This window comes from Leptopilina boulardi, unplaced genomic scaffold (genome assembly GCF_019393585.1).
Source record: "Leptopilina boulardi isolate dan_hultmark-lab unplaced genomic scaffold, ZJU_Lbou_2.1 LbouV2_312, whole genome shotgun sequence".
Taxonomy (NCBI): domain Eukaryota; kingdom Metazoa; phylum Arthropoda; class Insecta; order Hymenoptera; family Figitidae; genus Leptopilina; species Leptopilina boulardi.
In genome coordinates this window covers 198,147-214,700 of record NW_026137877.1, presented here as the reverse complement: position 1 = coordinate 214,700, position 16,554 = coordinate 198,147, and the positions used below count along the sequence as shown (strand labels likewise).

Sequence of the window (16,554 nt, the reverse complement as noted above, 5' to 3'; positions counted from 1 at the left end):
GACAAGATGAAAATTAATTTCTAGATGATTCTGAGGAAAAAAAAATGTTCATCAAGCTTTTTACAACTAGGTATTATTTGAATTCAAATTACGTATAGTATACCGTTGTATCATAAAGAAAGACGTTGCTCAAATTTTCGGAAAAGAAAATCTTTGACAGTTTTCCCCACAAAGATTATTCCCTATATAATCAATTATTTTAATGATTAATTTGTTAATTATTTTCCTCGACAAAAATCTCTGAGTTTTTTTTTCATTTATCAACTCTTAATTCTTTTAAATTTCAAAAAAAAAAAAAAAAAACATGAAAAAAAATCTCAGAGAAATATTGTTTTAGGAGTCAAGTGAAACTTATATAACTAAGAAATTAAATCCTAGGTTTTAAATCTCATTTGGAGTACAGATTAAAAAAAAAAACCATATTCGATTGACTTTGAAAAATTGAAAAACAGAGAATAGAAAAGAATCGAGAACATATAAATCTCATTTGTATAAATCATAAAAAAATAAATGTAAAATATGTTCTAATAGCTAAGATTGTAAAAAATATTACATATCACTATAAGAGACGATACTTTTTTTCAATTGCATCGTTGAAGACTTCCTTTACAGAAATTATTTAAAGAGACATCGAAAGCTTTCGGAAGAGAGGCAAGGGGAAGTATTTCTTAAATATTGTTAAATTTATACATCAAAATAAATTCTCTCCTTGTTTTTCAGAAAAACTGAAATTCTTTTAAAATCATATAAGCTTATGTAGAAAATAATAATCTACTTTTTTTTTTATTTACATATGAAATACATCGCATTGGCACAGCATATTGCGTGCCTGGACTGCCACCAATGGTGAAAAAATTTTGATTTTTTTAAAATCTAAAAAATCAACATTTAGAAAAAGCCATTGAACTTAAATAAAAATCCAAAGGAAATTAAAATAATTTAAATAATTTTTAAAAAAAAAGGAAATTTTATAAATTTCATCTAAAAAGGATTCTTATAAAATTTGTCTAGAGTTAAAAGTCTCAAAAAGTTAAGACAATAAAACAAATGTTTTTTTTTAAGTAAATAAAAGATTTTTGCGCTTATAGGGTTTACTCGTTAAAAAATATTTACAAGAGGTATTATAAAGGGGAAATTTTAATTAAAAACGCGATATTTGAAAAATGTTAATTATGATTTTTTTTTATGTCAAAATTGTAATAATACATTTCATAAATCTAATCGAAGTAGACTAAATATATATATATATATATATATGTTTCACGATAAATTTACATGCTTAATTCATTTAAATATTAACTATCTACAAATTTTCTCTAGAATCGATAAACTTGAACATTTTATGAGATGCTACCGCAATATAATTATGGTTGGCAGTCCTGGCTTTTAATGGAATGTCATAATCTCATATATCGTTATAAGACCTATTCATTAACGAAATTACTTACATCAGTAAACACATTCTCTATACACTACAATGTGTAAAATATTTACTCTTTTAAAGTGACTCAATTTAAAATCAATTATAGCTAATCGAGGCAATAAACAATTTTTAGTATATTTAATATAGGTATTTACTTTCAAATTTTTAATTTGAAAGAGAAAAACTACAAAATCTGTTGGGAGATTTTTTTTTGAAAAAGCGATGAAAATGACATTTTATAAATTTACAAAAAAATGAACACGATAAAAATATGATAAATGATGAAATTTAAATTTAAAAATATCAAGATTAACAATCAATTTTAAAATGAGTACTTTCGATCGATTTGCACGTTCAGTTATTCAATAGTCATCTAGCACAATTTTCATGTATTTTTATATATATAATAATATATATATATATATATATTTCTGTTTGGTCTAGATTATAACTAATAGTGTACATTTATCGTTCAATATGGATAATAATTCAAATTAGCAAAATGTACCTAAGCGGAGTGATTTCAATTGATAAATGGAAATAATACAGAAAAATATTTCCCAAGTACAAATTTCATAGAAATCGAATCCTTAAAAATTGTTTCCATAGACGTCGACTTTTATGTTCAAAAAATTGTTTTTGTTATAAAATTCGTGGATTAAAATTTTGTCAAATAAGTAATGTAACTAAATATTTCTAACGAATTTCTGAAAATTTTCAAAAATTCAGAATAATTTAATAATAATTATTTTATTAGTAGTAAAAGATGTTTTTTTTTTTTACTAGTTTATGACAGTAAGGAAAAATTTACTATTTCGAAAAAGTCGACATCTATGTTATTATTTACAACTGTTTTTATTTCTTCGAAAAAGGCACTTAGGAATATTTTTCATTTAGTAACTCCCAAAAATAGAAAATAGCTGCCTGCATTCTCTCTCTCTCTCTTTTAGCATAATCTATAAACGACGCTCAGAGCTACAAAATTTAATGTACATACTTGGAATATCGTTGACGGCAAGATATTAACGCTATATTTATTTACAAAATTCGGTTCTTGCGTCTGGATGATTCGTCATGTTGTTTCTTTTTTTTGCGCTCATTCAAAAATTTTATTTGAATCGCAACGAATTTATGACAAATCGAACTAAAACAAGTTTCGTTTATTAAACTCAAGTTCGAAACGTATTATTCTTTTTTTTTATATATATATATTTATATATAAAGTTTTTTTTTTGCACGTATCACAAGCGTAAATAAAAAATATTAATTCGTCTCGCTATTTTTTCATCTTTTCTCGCTTTTTCTATATCTTGTACAAAATACATTAAGCGCTACGTATTATCGTTATCTAGCTGTCTTCAATGCAACACGCGTATAACAACTTCGAACTTTTTTTTTTTTTGTTGTGTCCCTACTGAGTTTTTTTTTTACTAAACAAGTTTTTTATTTTTGTTTTGTTTTTCTAGAAACGAAAATGAGGCACTTACCCAAGTCCCCTCTTTTCATACCGTTTTTATATTCTATACAGATCAAAATGCCAACAAATACACATGGAAGGCACGCCTCATCAGCTGCGAATGCTTATGTCCTATGCAACGTCCCCTTTATTTTTTTTTCTTTTGTTTTGATCTAAGCACCTAACAGGCCACTACTAAGAACACAGTCCTCTAATCGTATCACATTTTTTCAATTACATCCTACATTTTTCGCCATTATAGACTTCTGTCACAAACGTCATTCTGGATAAGCGTCCAAATCAATAGCAAAAAGCTAATTAAGCGTATCTTGGTTTCAAAATATTCATTTTCCCTATGAGTGAACACAATTTTCATTTAACATGCATAAAATAATTTTCTTTTTTTAAAAGAAGTCAATATACATCCGAAGATAAAAACATTTCTGTATAATACAGATTTTTTTTTTCTTTATACAACTAATAGAAAATTAAATAGATCAATCGATAAAAAATATATATAACGAAGAATCATAATTTAATATTTATCGACAAGGACATTTTCAATGTCCTAACAATTGATTATATAAAAAAAATTCAAAAATTGATTATCTTATCACTAAATAAATTTATGTGTCTAGACGACTGTAGACACAATTTAAAAATTTCATTATTGAAGAATTTAATAATAAAAATTTATAAAAAAATTGTGTTCAATGGGAATTTGAATTTTGAAATAAAGCTTTACGATTTAGACGGAATTCTAAAATTTCTTTTTGAAGAAAAACAAATAAAAAAAAACATTTTTTTTATATCGCTATATTGTGTTGCATTTAGAATATCAAAATTTTATTTAAAAATAGTCTAAATATTTTAGATAACAAATATTTTCATGTTCTTGCTCTCTATGGAAACATTTTTAATATGATCAACATAGATAAATTTGATCGTATTTTATTTTATTTTTTCCCCTCTATATTTCTCATCTTTCGAGAGAGAATTCAAGTTTTTAATTTAATCTACGAAAATCTCTTGAAAATAATTTTTTGGAAATTCGTTTAAAAATTCTATTTTTTTTTCCCTTCTAAAAAGTCGGAACTCCCTCTCGAAAGTTAAAGAAAAATCTTTTCCTTTCAAAAAAAAATTTCTCAAATTTTCTTAAAGAAAGTTTTTTTTTTTGGAAATTTTTCAAACATTTATGTTTTAAGGCTGAAGAGATGATTTTTTTTGCCAAAGACTAAGACGCACAGTCTCTTAAATCATATTTGTCTTTCCACGTGCTTTCACGAAGTTCTCTTTTTAAAATAAAAATATCCTCATTCGTTACTGAATTTTGAGGATATCTCAAGCCCATATTATAATTCTGTGAAGAATCAATATTGGGTTGCTGTTGCTGTTGTTTATTGAGCATATCATTTCTATACCCACCAGGTTTCATAAAATCCAAATCATCACTTCGCAAATGATCGGTGTATAATTGACGACTGTCCTTGTTGTCATTTTGTGCAACGTACATAATAATATCGTTGAAATTGGGAAGAAATTGAGGATTAAATAGCGAGAGTGATTTTTTACTTACACGATTAGGATCATGGGTAGGCACCATATAGTGCTCATGCATTTCGCGAAATTTAGGCTCATCACTGCGCGATGGACTTTCTTCATAAAAATCCAATAGCTCCAAATTATGATTAGAATAATTTCTTGCTGTATCGATGGAACGATTCATTTTGGAGTAAATTTCCTGAGAAAGAGCGCCCTCCTTACATTTTCGCCTTAAGCTGGCTTTATATTGTTGTTGTTGTTGATAGGGAATTTGACCCATTTGCATATGCAAGGAATCCAGATTAATCTCTGAACTATAACCTTTATTGAGCGTTTGCTCAAAGTCAGGACTCGCGTAGAGATTATTTTCTGAACTACTTCCAGAAATTGTGCAAGGTGTCATATCATTCCTTGACTTGATGTGCTCAGAATCCCCGTCTTCGTATGGGTTTTCAGAGTGCGACATGTCGGAGGAACTTGATACCTCTGGGTCGGGGGGCAAGCCTCAGACGGCTTGTCGTCTTCTATATCATATATACGTTTTCTTGACCTTTTGCATTGGCTTGTTTTCTGCTGACGAATTGGCATTTTTCCCATTTGGATTTTTAGGCGGGACATTTAGAACAAGATTTATTGACTTGTTGTTGTAACCAGGGGAATCAGTGGTTTCTGTAAGTCGATTCAGCTGTTGCCTCTGCTCAGAAGGATCGGGATATGGCGCATTTCGTAACCTTTGGGAAAACCAAAACCCAGAGGCAAAACCCGCTATGAGGGAAAAGAAACATGTTCCCACCAATGCGCCCGTTAGAGTTTGTGCTGAATACACAACTGGTGTTACTGCCACTCCTGAAAATAAAAAGTAAATAAATTTTGATTTACACAATTTTTATTCACATGGAGAGATAAAAATATATTTGTTTTAATAAATAAAGGAAGCAATTTTTTTTCATTTTCCAATGATTTTGTTATTTTGTTTGTTTTTGTTAAAAAAAACATTAATGTTAGTATGAATGACAAATGTAGATTTAATGAATGTTAAAAGTTAGAAACTAAAAAAATAATGTTAAGGAAACACGAATTACTACCTTGAGGTTCATTAGCTCTAGGTTGAGTGCGACTATATTGATTTTCTCGATCCAGTTCGATGACAATTTCATTGTCACGTTCATCGGGTAGCTCTCCACGCCCGATACGAGGTGGAATCACAGGTGGTATAGACTTCGCCATTTCTGAAGCAATATTCGCTAATTGACAGGGACAGTTCACACAATTTCAGAAAAATAATCATAAAACACAAATAATAATATAAAAAATATTTCGAAAAAATAGAAATGAATAATAAAACATGCAAAATGAAAAACAGGTTTTTAAAAACGAACAATGAATAAACGTTGAAAAATTACAACTATGAATGAAATTTAAATAACACCATTTATGTTAATTTTTTTTTATACTCAGAAAATATGAATTTCGAATTTATATACTTTATATTGAAAGAAAGCTCATATTCCTTGGTATGTGTTTTATGTGAAAAAGCAAATGAGAAGCGTCGAGTAAATGAGATTTTTTCATACTGCGTATACCAAATATATGTATATATATAACAAAAGAAAAGAATCCCAGAATGATACATATAATATTTGAGAAAGAAAATTCCTCTTGATCATAGTTTCAATTTTTCAATCTAAAAATTCCTCTTGAAAGAATCTCGAAAAACAAGATAATGAAAAAATTACAAAAATTCTAAGAGAATATGTATACAATAGAACAATTTTTTTTTTTAAAAAAAGATTTAAAAGATCCGAAATTCATAAAATAATTTTCTATCTTATATGATTTGATAACTGAATATACAATGACAAAAAAGATATTTACCTGGTTCATATCCACATCCTTTGTGTTTTCCATAGACAATATCTTGGAATAGAGTTTTTTCCGCATCGTTGTCGTGAAGTTTCGTTGGCACAGCCACACAAAGATTTGTGGTTGCATCCCAAGCGCAATGTGGATCTTGCAATGCAACACAAGCCGAACAAGTATTGGCAGACGGAGAATCACAATGATGTAAAGGAACGGCTCGAATTTCTGAATCTGCGATCACAACTAATTTACTGGCCTCTCCTGCGAGGTGAACAACCTGCAGATCCTTTACAGCTTCACCTTTTTTTTTTAAAAAAAAGCAATAAATTTCTCATTATTTATTATTGATAATTTCTTCAATAATATTTCAATAAAAGAAATTTTTCAAAAAGATGAAAAGCTTCTTTCGAGTTTTATAAATATGAATTTCTTATTATATTCATAATACAGAAATAGGTATCAAAGCGTCAAAAGCACTTCAATATTCTTACCGTGTTTGAGCACCTGAACGTCACTAATAATATTTTGTCCCGCATTACTTCGAGAGTAAGGAGCTCTTGTGTTAAGCGCTTTCAACACCCTGCCGTCATCTGAAAAAAAATTATTATTAATTAGTCTCAGAGATGGAATTTAAAATGAAAAATTCATATTAAAAAAAAAGGTGTGAATTTTTTTTAAAAAATGATTATCGAGTGGACAATTATTAATTTAAAATTGGAATATTTTTTTCAAAAATACAAAAAAAAAAAAATGGCAAAAATTTTCATTAAAATCGGTGTGAATTTTTTTAAAATGAGAATATTTTCCAAAAAAAAAAAGTTGAAAAAAAAAATTCTAAAATTATAGTAAAATAAAATCTTGTAAAAGAAATTTCTTACCAGTTCCAATGTAAAGTACATCGTATGTCTTTCCATCGAGGGCTTTTACTTGTGGATCAACAGTGACTTTAGTAAACCTATAACTAAAATTGAAAAAATTTAATTAAAAATTCGATATTGAATTATAAAAGAAATTATTAAACAAAATTTTCAAATTCAAAAGGAACTTACTTGTAGGTGACTTTCGATATTACAGGCAATGCGAAAAAAGATTGAACAGCATCATCCATGAGAGGATGAGCTTTAACAAAATTGACAGTGACATCGGGAAGTGTTCTCGAATCATTGACACAAGCTCCTGGTCTTGGCTCGGGGACTTTTTCAGGAAGAACCCTTAACCAATTGCTGTTAATAGTTTCCTGCTCCTTGAATGCTCCTTGGAAGACCTCAAGTATGCTACTCATAGGAAATGCACAAATAGCCGAACCTCCAATTGAATTTACAGGTGTAGTGAAAACTCCATAAACTAATTGTGCTTGCTCTCCGGCATAAATACCTTTAATCACTTCGCTCGTTGATTCTGTAATAAAAAGAAAAAAAAATTTGCATTAGAAAAATAATTATATTCAAAAAAAAAATGTTTCTAATCATTCAAAATTTGTTAATTTTATTTTTCATGGTTTTTTTTTCTATAAAAAGGAATAAAATAATTAGAAAGATTGTTAGTTGAATTTTGCAAATTGAGATTGTTTTCAAATTAGAAATTCAATAATTGCTTGTGGGCTATGAAAGGTAAATCGTTTGTGAAGTGCAAAAGTTAAAACTACCATAGAAAATTGATTGTTAGTTGCGGCAGAGCGCTCATTTTGCTGGTTGCAATAGCTAACTTATTGTTCTAGTTTTCAGCAAACGGTGCACGACATTAATCTCGAGTTTCTTGTTGTTTGTTCGGTCATAGCTTGTAATTCACCACAGACAAAGATGAATGTCGAGGTTTCGTTATTTTGCATTCGTGCAAAAAAAAAAAAAAAATGTCATATTAAATCTTACTTTAAAAAAAGTACTCGGTTTTAAAATATATTGCAATAAGAAAATTTGTCTCAATCGGTCATAATTATTCTCTCGCTATTTCAAACCACGGAAGGGAATTTTTTTTTCAGTTTGAAAGTTATAGAATTTTCTTAAGATAAAATCTCTCAAGTTTTTGGACTTACTTTTTTTTTTTTTTTTTTTAAACTAAAAGTAGAAACGATCGCGCTTTTATTTTCTTTGTGATATTTCAGACTTTGTTAGAAACTTTAGAAATGTCCAAGTTTTATAAAATCGAATAGTTTTGCTTTTTATCTTTTGAATTATACTCATAGCTTATATATATTTCCTATAGGTCGTCACGAACTTTTGGAGAGAATTTTTTCTTTTTCGATGTCTGGTGAAAAAGTTGAATATAAGTTTTTTTTTTTTCAAAATTGATGCGGCTGCTGTTTTCACCGCGAGTGATTCACTCGAATAGTTATCATATCTAGTAGTAACTATCGACTAAACTTTGTCAGAGGAGGGAGAAGTTAATAACTTAATTCAAGACACTGTGTATTAATCTTTGGAGCAAAACTAATTTTATGGTCATCAAAGTGGAAAGCTGATATCAAAGCTTTGAAATTGGGGTTATCAGAAAAGGTTTCGAATTTTTTTTTTTTAATTAAAATTTGTATATTGGCTTAGTTTAAAAATTAATTAAAATAAAAATAACTGTTTTTCTTTTCTTTTTATAATATGAAGGACTTTTTAAGTCTTCATTTTATTCGCAGATAATTTACTTTCACATGGTAGATTAATTTCTTACCCAAGGATAATTAAATTTCACATGGAAGATTAATTTTTTAAAAAGAAGGCTCGTAAATCCGGAGGTAATGTTCTAATTACTCAAGAGCGTAATTTGCAATTAAAAATTTACATAGGAACAGTCTGACACATTTTTTTTTTTTTTTTTGAACTTTCTGGCATTCAACGAGATTTCATTGCACAGTAATTTAATCTCTTTTTTAAGATACTGTCTTTCTTGAAATCATATTATTTTAAAAAAAAACAATAATTATAAAATCTTTGAAGAAAATTTCGTTTTTGAATAATAATTATTACAATACTCAAATTGAGTGGAAATTTGTTAATTGTGGTAATTTTGTGCATCTAGTGTCTATTGAAGGGGATTTCTTATTCTATGCTGAAAAGCTCTGACTTTGAGAGTAGTAACAGAGGGCAGTTTAAGTATCTCCTTGAAAAGGAAGTGAATTTCTTGTAGCGCCATTCAAACTTTCTTGATGTCGTTTCCCATTCCCTACTATATATATATATATATAGGCAACGTAGTAATTAACTTTTAATTACTTTTCTCGCACAGTGGCAAAGTCTGCAGATATTTAAGTAGGACTACTGCAAAACTAGTTGCTCACGTAAGGAGAAATTAAAGAATTATGTCCCACGACAACTAACTAATCCAAATGCTTACCTTTGCACTTCCGTTCTACTATCCAATTCACATTTATAACAAAAGACATCATTAGTTTACATTTAATCCAAAAAAAAAAATTGATTTCCTTTTTAAATTTTAATTAATTAAATTTCTTGAAATGTAAAAAAAAAGTTTTTCCACATATTTGCAAAAAAAGAATTTATCAACAATTCAGAAAAATATTCACTTGTGAAAAAAAAGCTTTTATTTGCTGTACAAATAAAAAAATTCCACCTATTTCCTGTGTCTATATTTTGAGAGTAAATTTTTGCGAAGCAGATATAAAAATGTTCACAGGCAATTTCTCATTTTCCACAGCATCATAGCGGGAAGTCTTTCCATTTGGTGAATGAAAACACGATGGCATTTGGGAATTGCAATTTTTCAATGGGGAGTAAAAAAAAAAAAAAAAAAAAAATATGAAAAAAAATAGAGAGACAATTGAGAATGTAAAGTAAGACTCGTTTTCAGGCCGTTGTCTAAAAAGCACCTAGTGGTTATAGACCTCTTAGACCTTCTCATCCGGTAAAAGCTTTTTGGTTCTCTGTAGAAAACTAATGCCTTCTATCAAACAGGGACCCCCCCTCGTTTTTACCCCCTCCCCCCACCACGAGCATTGTAGCACTCGATAAATCGCTCGAGTCTCGCGTCGCGAAATGAACCTCGCTATTCGTGCACAATGGCGACGATAGGGCAGGGATGAATAAAGAAAAGGGTTGCCTCTATATAGAGGAGGAGAAACTGGTATATAAACGTGGAATATTGTCGCCGCACATCGAACCGAAAATTCGAATCCAGTGGTAGTTGGCCACGTGCCAAAAGCAGGCTCATTCTGTTCGCTATATCCTTCCATGACGGGATATTGGACTAAAGGGGGTTGGACGTGAAAGTGGGTGGAGAGGATCTTGTCCGTGCCAAATCGCAAGTCCAAAACTACCCCTCGATATCTCGTTTCTCTTTCTCGACGTGGAACGTGTGCCGCTTCCCTTCTAGTTCTATACCAGGCTAATTCAAATTCAAATAAGTACTCCAAAAAATTTCCTTGAAATTCATCTCTCTTTTTTTTTTTCCTAAGGCGCAAAAATTGGAAATTTCATCTGCATTCTGTAAAATTAAATCGTATTAGAAAATTGTTCCAAAAGGAGGAAGAATTAAAAAAAAAACAATTTACAAATTAAAATGAATACTGAGATTTGAAAATAGAAATGCAATTTTTCGAATATAATTTTTTAAAAGAGCCTTTATTGGAATTCTCAAGAAGAAATTGAAAGAAAAAAAAAATTGGTCGAAACAAACGAAGATAATTGGGTAATTAGAAGGCAGTGGAAACGAAATTAAGGGAATTTAGCTAAAATAAAGACTGGTAATTATATTGAAGACGAGAGCAAGGAAAAATAAGATGAAATTGGATTGCGGTATAGATAAAAAAAAAAAAAAAAAGAAAACTTCTTTGTAGTACAGAATTAAAAAAGAAAAAAATAACAAGTGAAACGTGAAGAAAACGAGTAAAAAAAATATATAAGAAAGGTACAAAAATAAAAGGCAAAGAAAGCGCGAATCGAGAATATAAAAACCTAAAGAAAATAGAAAATGAAAAAAATATAAAAAAAAAATGAAAAAATAAATTTAAAAAAGAAATTAAAAAATAAAATCAGAAAATGAACACCAAGCAAGAGAAAAAGTCAAAATTAAGAACAAAAATTTAATATTTGAAATATTTTTTTTATTATTATTAAGTCTTTATCTATTTCAGTAATTAGAAAATAGCGTTTCATTAATATTTTCCTTTCTAAGCGATGAATAACGATAATAATAATAATTATTATTATTAATGAAAAATAAAATCCTTTTGATTGAAATTAAAAAAAAAAAAGTAATAACGAAATAGTAAGCTAATTATTAGATACTTTTATCCTTGCAATTATTCTCTTAATTATTCTCTTTTCTCTGTTGCTGACGGAATAATTACTATATAAAATCTTAAGACTTGTATTTTATAACGGAATTAGCTGCCATAACTGAATTTCATTTCGTCATTCAAGATTTCCTTGAGGTGGTTTATTTATTTATTTATTTTTTTTTTAGTGTATTTAAATTTATTTACCAACTGAAAAGCGCATAATATTAAAGAGTTTATGCTCTAAAATTGCTAATTTGATGCAGTAACAATAAATTAACCATGTGTTTGCGAAAGCCGCATGTTTACAGAGAAATAGAGCAGTTTATAATTTTAATTTTAACGATGCTCTCAGCTGAATAATATTGCTCTAAGATATTCGTTAAATAATAATGATTATTAAATGGGGCAAATTTTAATATATAATTTCAAGAAAATACAATCACTTCCCCAAAGGAATTAAAAAATTTATTTTTATTTAATTTAAACATTTTTTTTTCTTTATTTTAAATTCGACGTTATTTTTTGATTTTTAAATTTAATTTTTAAATTCAATTTTTAAATTCAATTTTTAAATTGTAGAAGAAAAATTGTTTTTAAATGATATAATTCAAGGTTTTTGCAAATTCTGACCCTGGAGAAATATTAATTTTAGAGAGAGAGAGAAAAAAATAATTCGTGACACAAAAGGGTTGAAGCTTTCAAAATGGAAACAAATGGAAATTGAAATGAACAGCTGAAGGAGCGGGAAAGTTTTGAAACTATGCTTCTTTATACATCAGGAAGTCTGATAAAAAATGCCTCAAGTTGGAAACTTCGTTTCCTAAGCTTCTTAGGGGCCAAGTCATATCTAAACTAAAATCTCAAGTTTTGAAAGGAAGCCAAGAGCTATTAGACCTGAAACTTGGAACTTTGTATGTAGAATGGCGTTGTAGTAAATAGTTTTGTTTGAAAATGTTTATAAGGAGGGTTTGTGTGTAAACTATCAGTTTGAGTAAAACACGTCATTTTCACTGGCGACGTGGATAAGTTTAAGGTACATCAATTACCCCAGGTGTTTATAATACAATACATGAAGGAAACGGACTGTTCTCTCATATTTGCAACGTTTTGCACACATACATATGTATAATTTACATTGGTATATTGCATCTGTCATGAGTTGGTTATTGTACACTACACTGGTTGCATTTCCGGGACTATATATGACACTTGAAAATGAACTCTCACGACTATAGTTGCAATTCTTCGAGATGCAAAACAACGGCATATATATATATATATATATATATATATATAATACATTTCGAGGGAGGACTGAACATGTACTTTGTGATCTTATTTGAGATCATTGAACATTGAAATAACGATTGAAAAGAAACTCGTGACGTTAGATCTTTGCTTTGACGCTATTTGATATTTAATGATAACATATCCCCCATGGTTCCAGCGATTCTTTGCGAGTCAATCATTTTTTATTCCCTTCCTATTTTTGCCTCTATTTTCTCAAAGCTCCTTTACAACAATTTTTATTCTAAAAAAAAAAAAATAAATATAAAAAAAGAATTTTTTATCAATTCTTTCAAAAAAAATTTTTTTTTTTGCCTTTACTGTCAATTTTAATTAAAAATAAGGTGACTGAATAATCTCTAAACTAAATATTTTAGAATTTTATTCTTTAAATTATTAATTTTGCTGAATATTTATTTGTTCGAATATTAATGTTTTTTTTTTTTTAGAAAATGCAAAGAAAATCAATTTTGACAGAATTTTTATTTAGACGAAAATTAATTAAATTAAATTTTGATCGAATCTTAATTTGATTGAAATTTTGTCTTGTAGAATAATAATTTGTCTGAATATTGTAATTTAAAAGAATCTTAATTTTGCTGAGAATATTCATTTAATGGAATATTAATGTTCGAGAAAATTAAAATGGTTGAAAATCAATTTACCAGAAATAATTAGGACGGAAACTTCAAATTTGACCAATCAAAAATTATCAAAAAAAAAAAAAAAATTGTGATTGGTCAAAATTTGAAGTTTTCATCGAATTATTTCTGTTAAATTGATATATTCGACCATTTTTTAATTTTCTCGAACATTAATAGAGCAAATGAATAATATTCTGCAAAATTAAGTATATCGAGAAAAATTACTGATTTTAAAGGAAAATATTGACATTATTCTAACAAAAGAAAGAGTAGGTATATTAAATTTTTCTTTTCGCGAAAAAAATGATTTTAAATTCCTTTTCTGTTAGGTAAAAAAAAAAGTATAGTTTTATGACTCCTTTTCCTGACGAAATAAATTTTCATGGACTCTTTCTTTTTTTTTTTTTGAAAGAAAGAGAGCTGTAAAAATTGACAAAGGAAAAAGCTTTTAAAAATTCTTTTTAGAAAATATCAAAAGTAAGATAAAAAATAAAAAAAAACTCACGTATTTCATTGAAGTAGAAAGGATAATCTCCTGGTATGGAGCAATTGAGCCTCGCTTTCAGGAAACTCGTCCATCTGTCACTAAAAGTGTGTGGACCACCTTTATCGTGTTGGCATACTCGACCGACACGTGAATATATGGCCTGAAAATAGAAAATAGCATTATCTCTGATAATTCACCAATAAATACCTCTCAAAATTGTGTTTAAACTTCAAATTGATTTTCAATATTTTACAAAATATTAACAAAAAATTATTTTATTTAATTTATTTTTACAAAAAAAAAAGTATTATTTAAAATAAATAAAGAAAAATATTTCAACTAATTAGTACGTTCATAATTGTTTGTTCAGAATAAATAGACTGATTTGTTAACATGAAAATGCCAAACTATAGGATTTGAAATTTGTCCTGAATGCTACGTTTTCGTATTGAGAGTGTGAGAGATGCTTACGCAAATATGAAATTTGCGTTCGTTTGCAACGCTGCATTTTGATCGTTACGAATTTAGATCCTCGAGTAGAAGAGAAGCAAAATCAAATCTCACCTTGCCGCAGTTCATGTATTCCACAGCAGTCTCACGATAAAAGAAGAACACGTAGTCACCATAGGCGAAAGAACTGACGAAGTTTGGTCCTGAAATCATCAATTTATTCACATGAAAAATTCTCATAATAAATAAAAACCAAAAAAAATCAATAAAATGAAAAAAAATTCACAAATTTTTTTTTAAATATAATAAAAAAATATTTTTTATATAGATATATAATAATTTAATAATATTAAATTATTATAAAACATTATCCTAATTGTATTATATATTATTACAATCAAATTTCAATTGAAGATATGTTTAAAAGATTTAAAATCGATTCTAGAAAATTAGAGCCTAATTAATAATTTCTATTCTATATAATAAAATTTTGATAATAAATACAAATAATCTACAATTTCATACACGAAAATCTCATCGCTTTAATAAAGATTTATTTACTTCATTCGTTATTTTTATATACCTTCATTATACTTGCGGTAATATCATACTGACGTATTCTATCTCACTAAACTGAAATTTGAAAAAAAAAATCCTAAATAATTAAGACATTTCAAAATTATTTTATCTTTATTTTTAAATTCACAACTATTTTATAATTTAAATATTAATTTTACTATTTTTTTTGCTAAAAGAAAAATTTTTATTCAATTTTTTAAAGATATGGAAAAATAACCGCGATAATAAAATTGATATTTAAAGAAAGAAAAAAAAAATTACAATTGGAAGATTCTTGGGAACATTTCTATTGTTAAGACTTCTAAGCTTGAAATGCCTTCACTGATATACGATATATTTATAAGGCGTGTGCGATAAGGATTGCATTACGATTATTCGATCGATATTCCGTTATACCGAACCTATCTAATGCAAACAGAACTAAAGCTATCAGTAGGAATTTGCAATTGGCACGCGTTGATTGAAAATACAATACTGATTGTTCTCGAATCTCATTAGATTTAACGAGATCTGCTATTACGTTTCTAGGAGAAAAAAAAAAAAAAAAAAAAAAAAAAATTTGTCCATTGTCTCTTAAAATTTGTTTAAACCGAAAAAAATCTTTTTTTTACAAAATTGAATTTTTTTTTTATTGTAATACTATTTAAAATATGAATAAATATAAACAAAAAATAGAAATTAATTTTTTTTTTTAAACTTCGAAAATTTTTCGAAAAGATTTTCCTTGATTTATATGAATATCAAGAGCTTTTTTTTATTATTAAAGAGAATTGTATATTATTCTCTCTCTTTTTTTTTTGGGCACTCTATTTTCATATTCTTTCAGTTTTCCCTAAGGAAATCAGAAACATTAATATTTCATTCCTTATAAATGTGTGATCAATTGCGAAATTGGAAATTCACTTTACCATTCAGTTGGTTCAAATCGGAGCGTTCGGTCCGAATTCTCTCCCTGTGAATTAGCGGTTCACCACCGAAGTAATCGGCAACGGTTGCTGCATACAGTTGACCACCTGAAATAGTACAATAATCATGGAAATCACTTGCAGAATACAGAGAGCTGAGGCCAAGTAAATTCATGGCATTTGAAAACATCCATTAAGAATTTCTACAATGTTCCATTTGAATAATATTTTATTTATACAAAAAAAAAAAAAAATTACTACTGTTTCAATTGAATATATTTTATTTATTTGTATCCGGAAAAAAATACGAGAAAGTATTATTATCAACGAGATTTATTTAAATATTGGAAAAATAATAAATGATATCTAAAATTTTAATTAATATGAAACACTATATATTTATTTAATTCAAAAAATCAGTTAGACTATTATTAAATAACAAGCAAAACTAAATGCGCGCCAAATTGAGTATTTTATTGTTTGTTATAAAGAAATTAAAGATTAATATTATCAATAATAATTTAATTTATTAGAATATTATTACATATTAAATGATAATAATGAAAATTATATGTTTACAGGCCTCGGATCCGACTTTTTTCAAAAATACGACTTTTATTGACTTCTTTTAATAAAATGCGACATTTTTTTTTACATTTGAAAAAAATGTAAATAAAATACATTTTTTTTTTTAGTA

At 27.6% G+C, this 16,554-nt stretch overlaps 1 protein-coding gene across 3 annotated transcripts in view; it reads right to left on the bottom strand.

Moving 5' to 3' along the window:
- Positions 1–4,950: 4,950 nt before the first annotated feature.
- The window catches only part of LOC127283856 (semaphorin-1A-like), a 167,347-nt gene continuing 155,743 nt past the window's right edge, over positions 4,951–16,554 (bottom strand). The window contains exons 6-14 of one of the 3 annotated variants that reach the window (XM_051308958.1): positions 15,861–15,965; positions 14,488–14,576; positions 13,942–14,083; positions 7,331–7,679; positions 7,160–7,242; positions 6,773–6,871; positions 6,297–6,581; positions 5,507–5,665; positions 4,951–5,267 (exon numbers count right to left, since the gene is read on the bottom strand). In XM_051308958.1, the coding sequence (XP_051164915.1) occupies positions 4,951–5,267; positions 5,507–5,665; positions 6,297–6,581; positions 6,773–6,871; positions 7,160–7,242; positions 7,331–7,679; positions 13,942–14,083; positions 14,488–14,576; positions 15,861–15,965 (1,628 nt within the window). The remainder of the gene's footprint in view (positions 5,268–5,506; positions 5,666–6,296; positions 6,582–6,772; positions 6,872–7,159; positions 7,243–7,330; positions 7,680–13,941; positions 14,084–14,487; positions 14,577–15,860; positions 15,966–16,554) is intronic. The other 2 variants (XM_051308959.1, XM_051308961.1) reach the window with 2 other exon arrangements.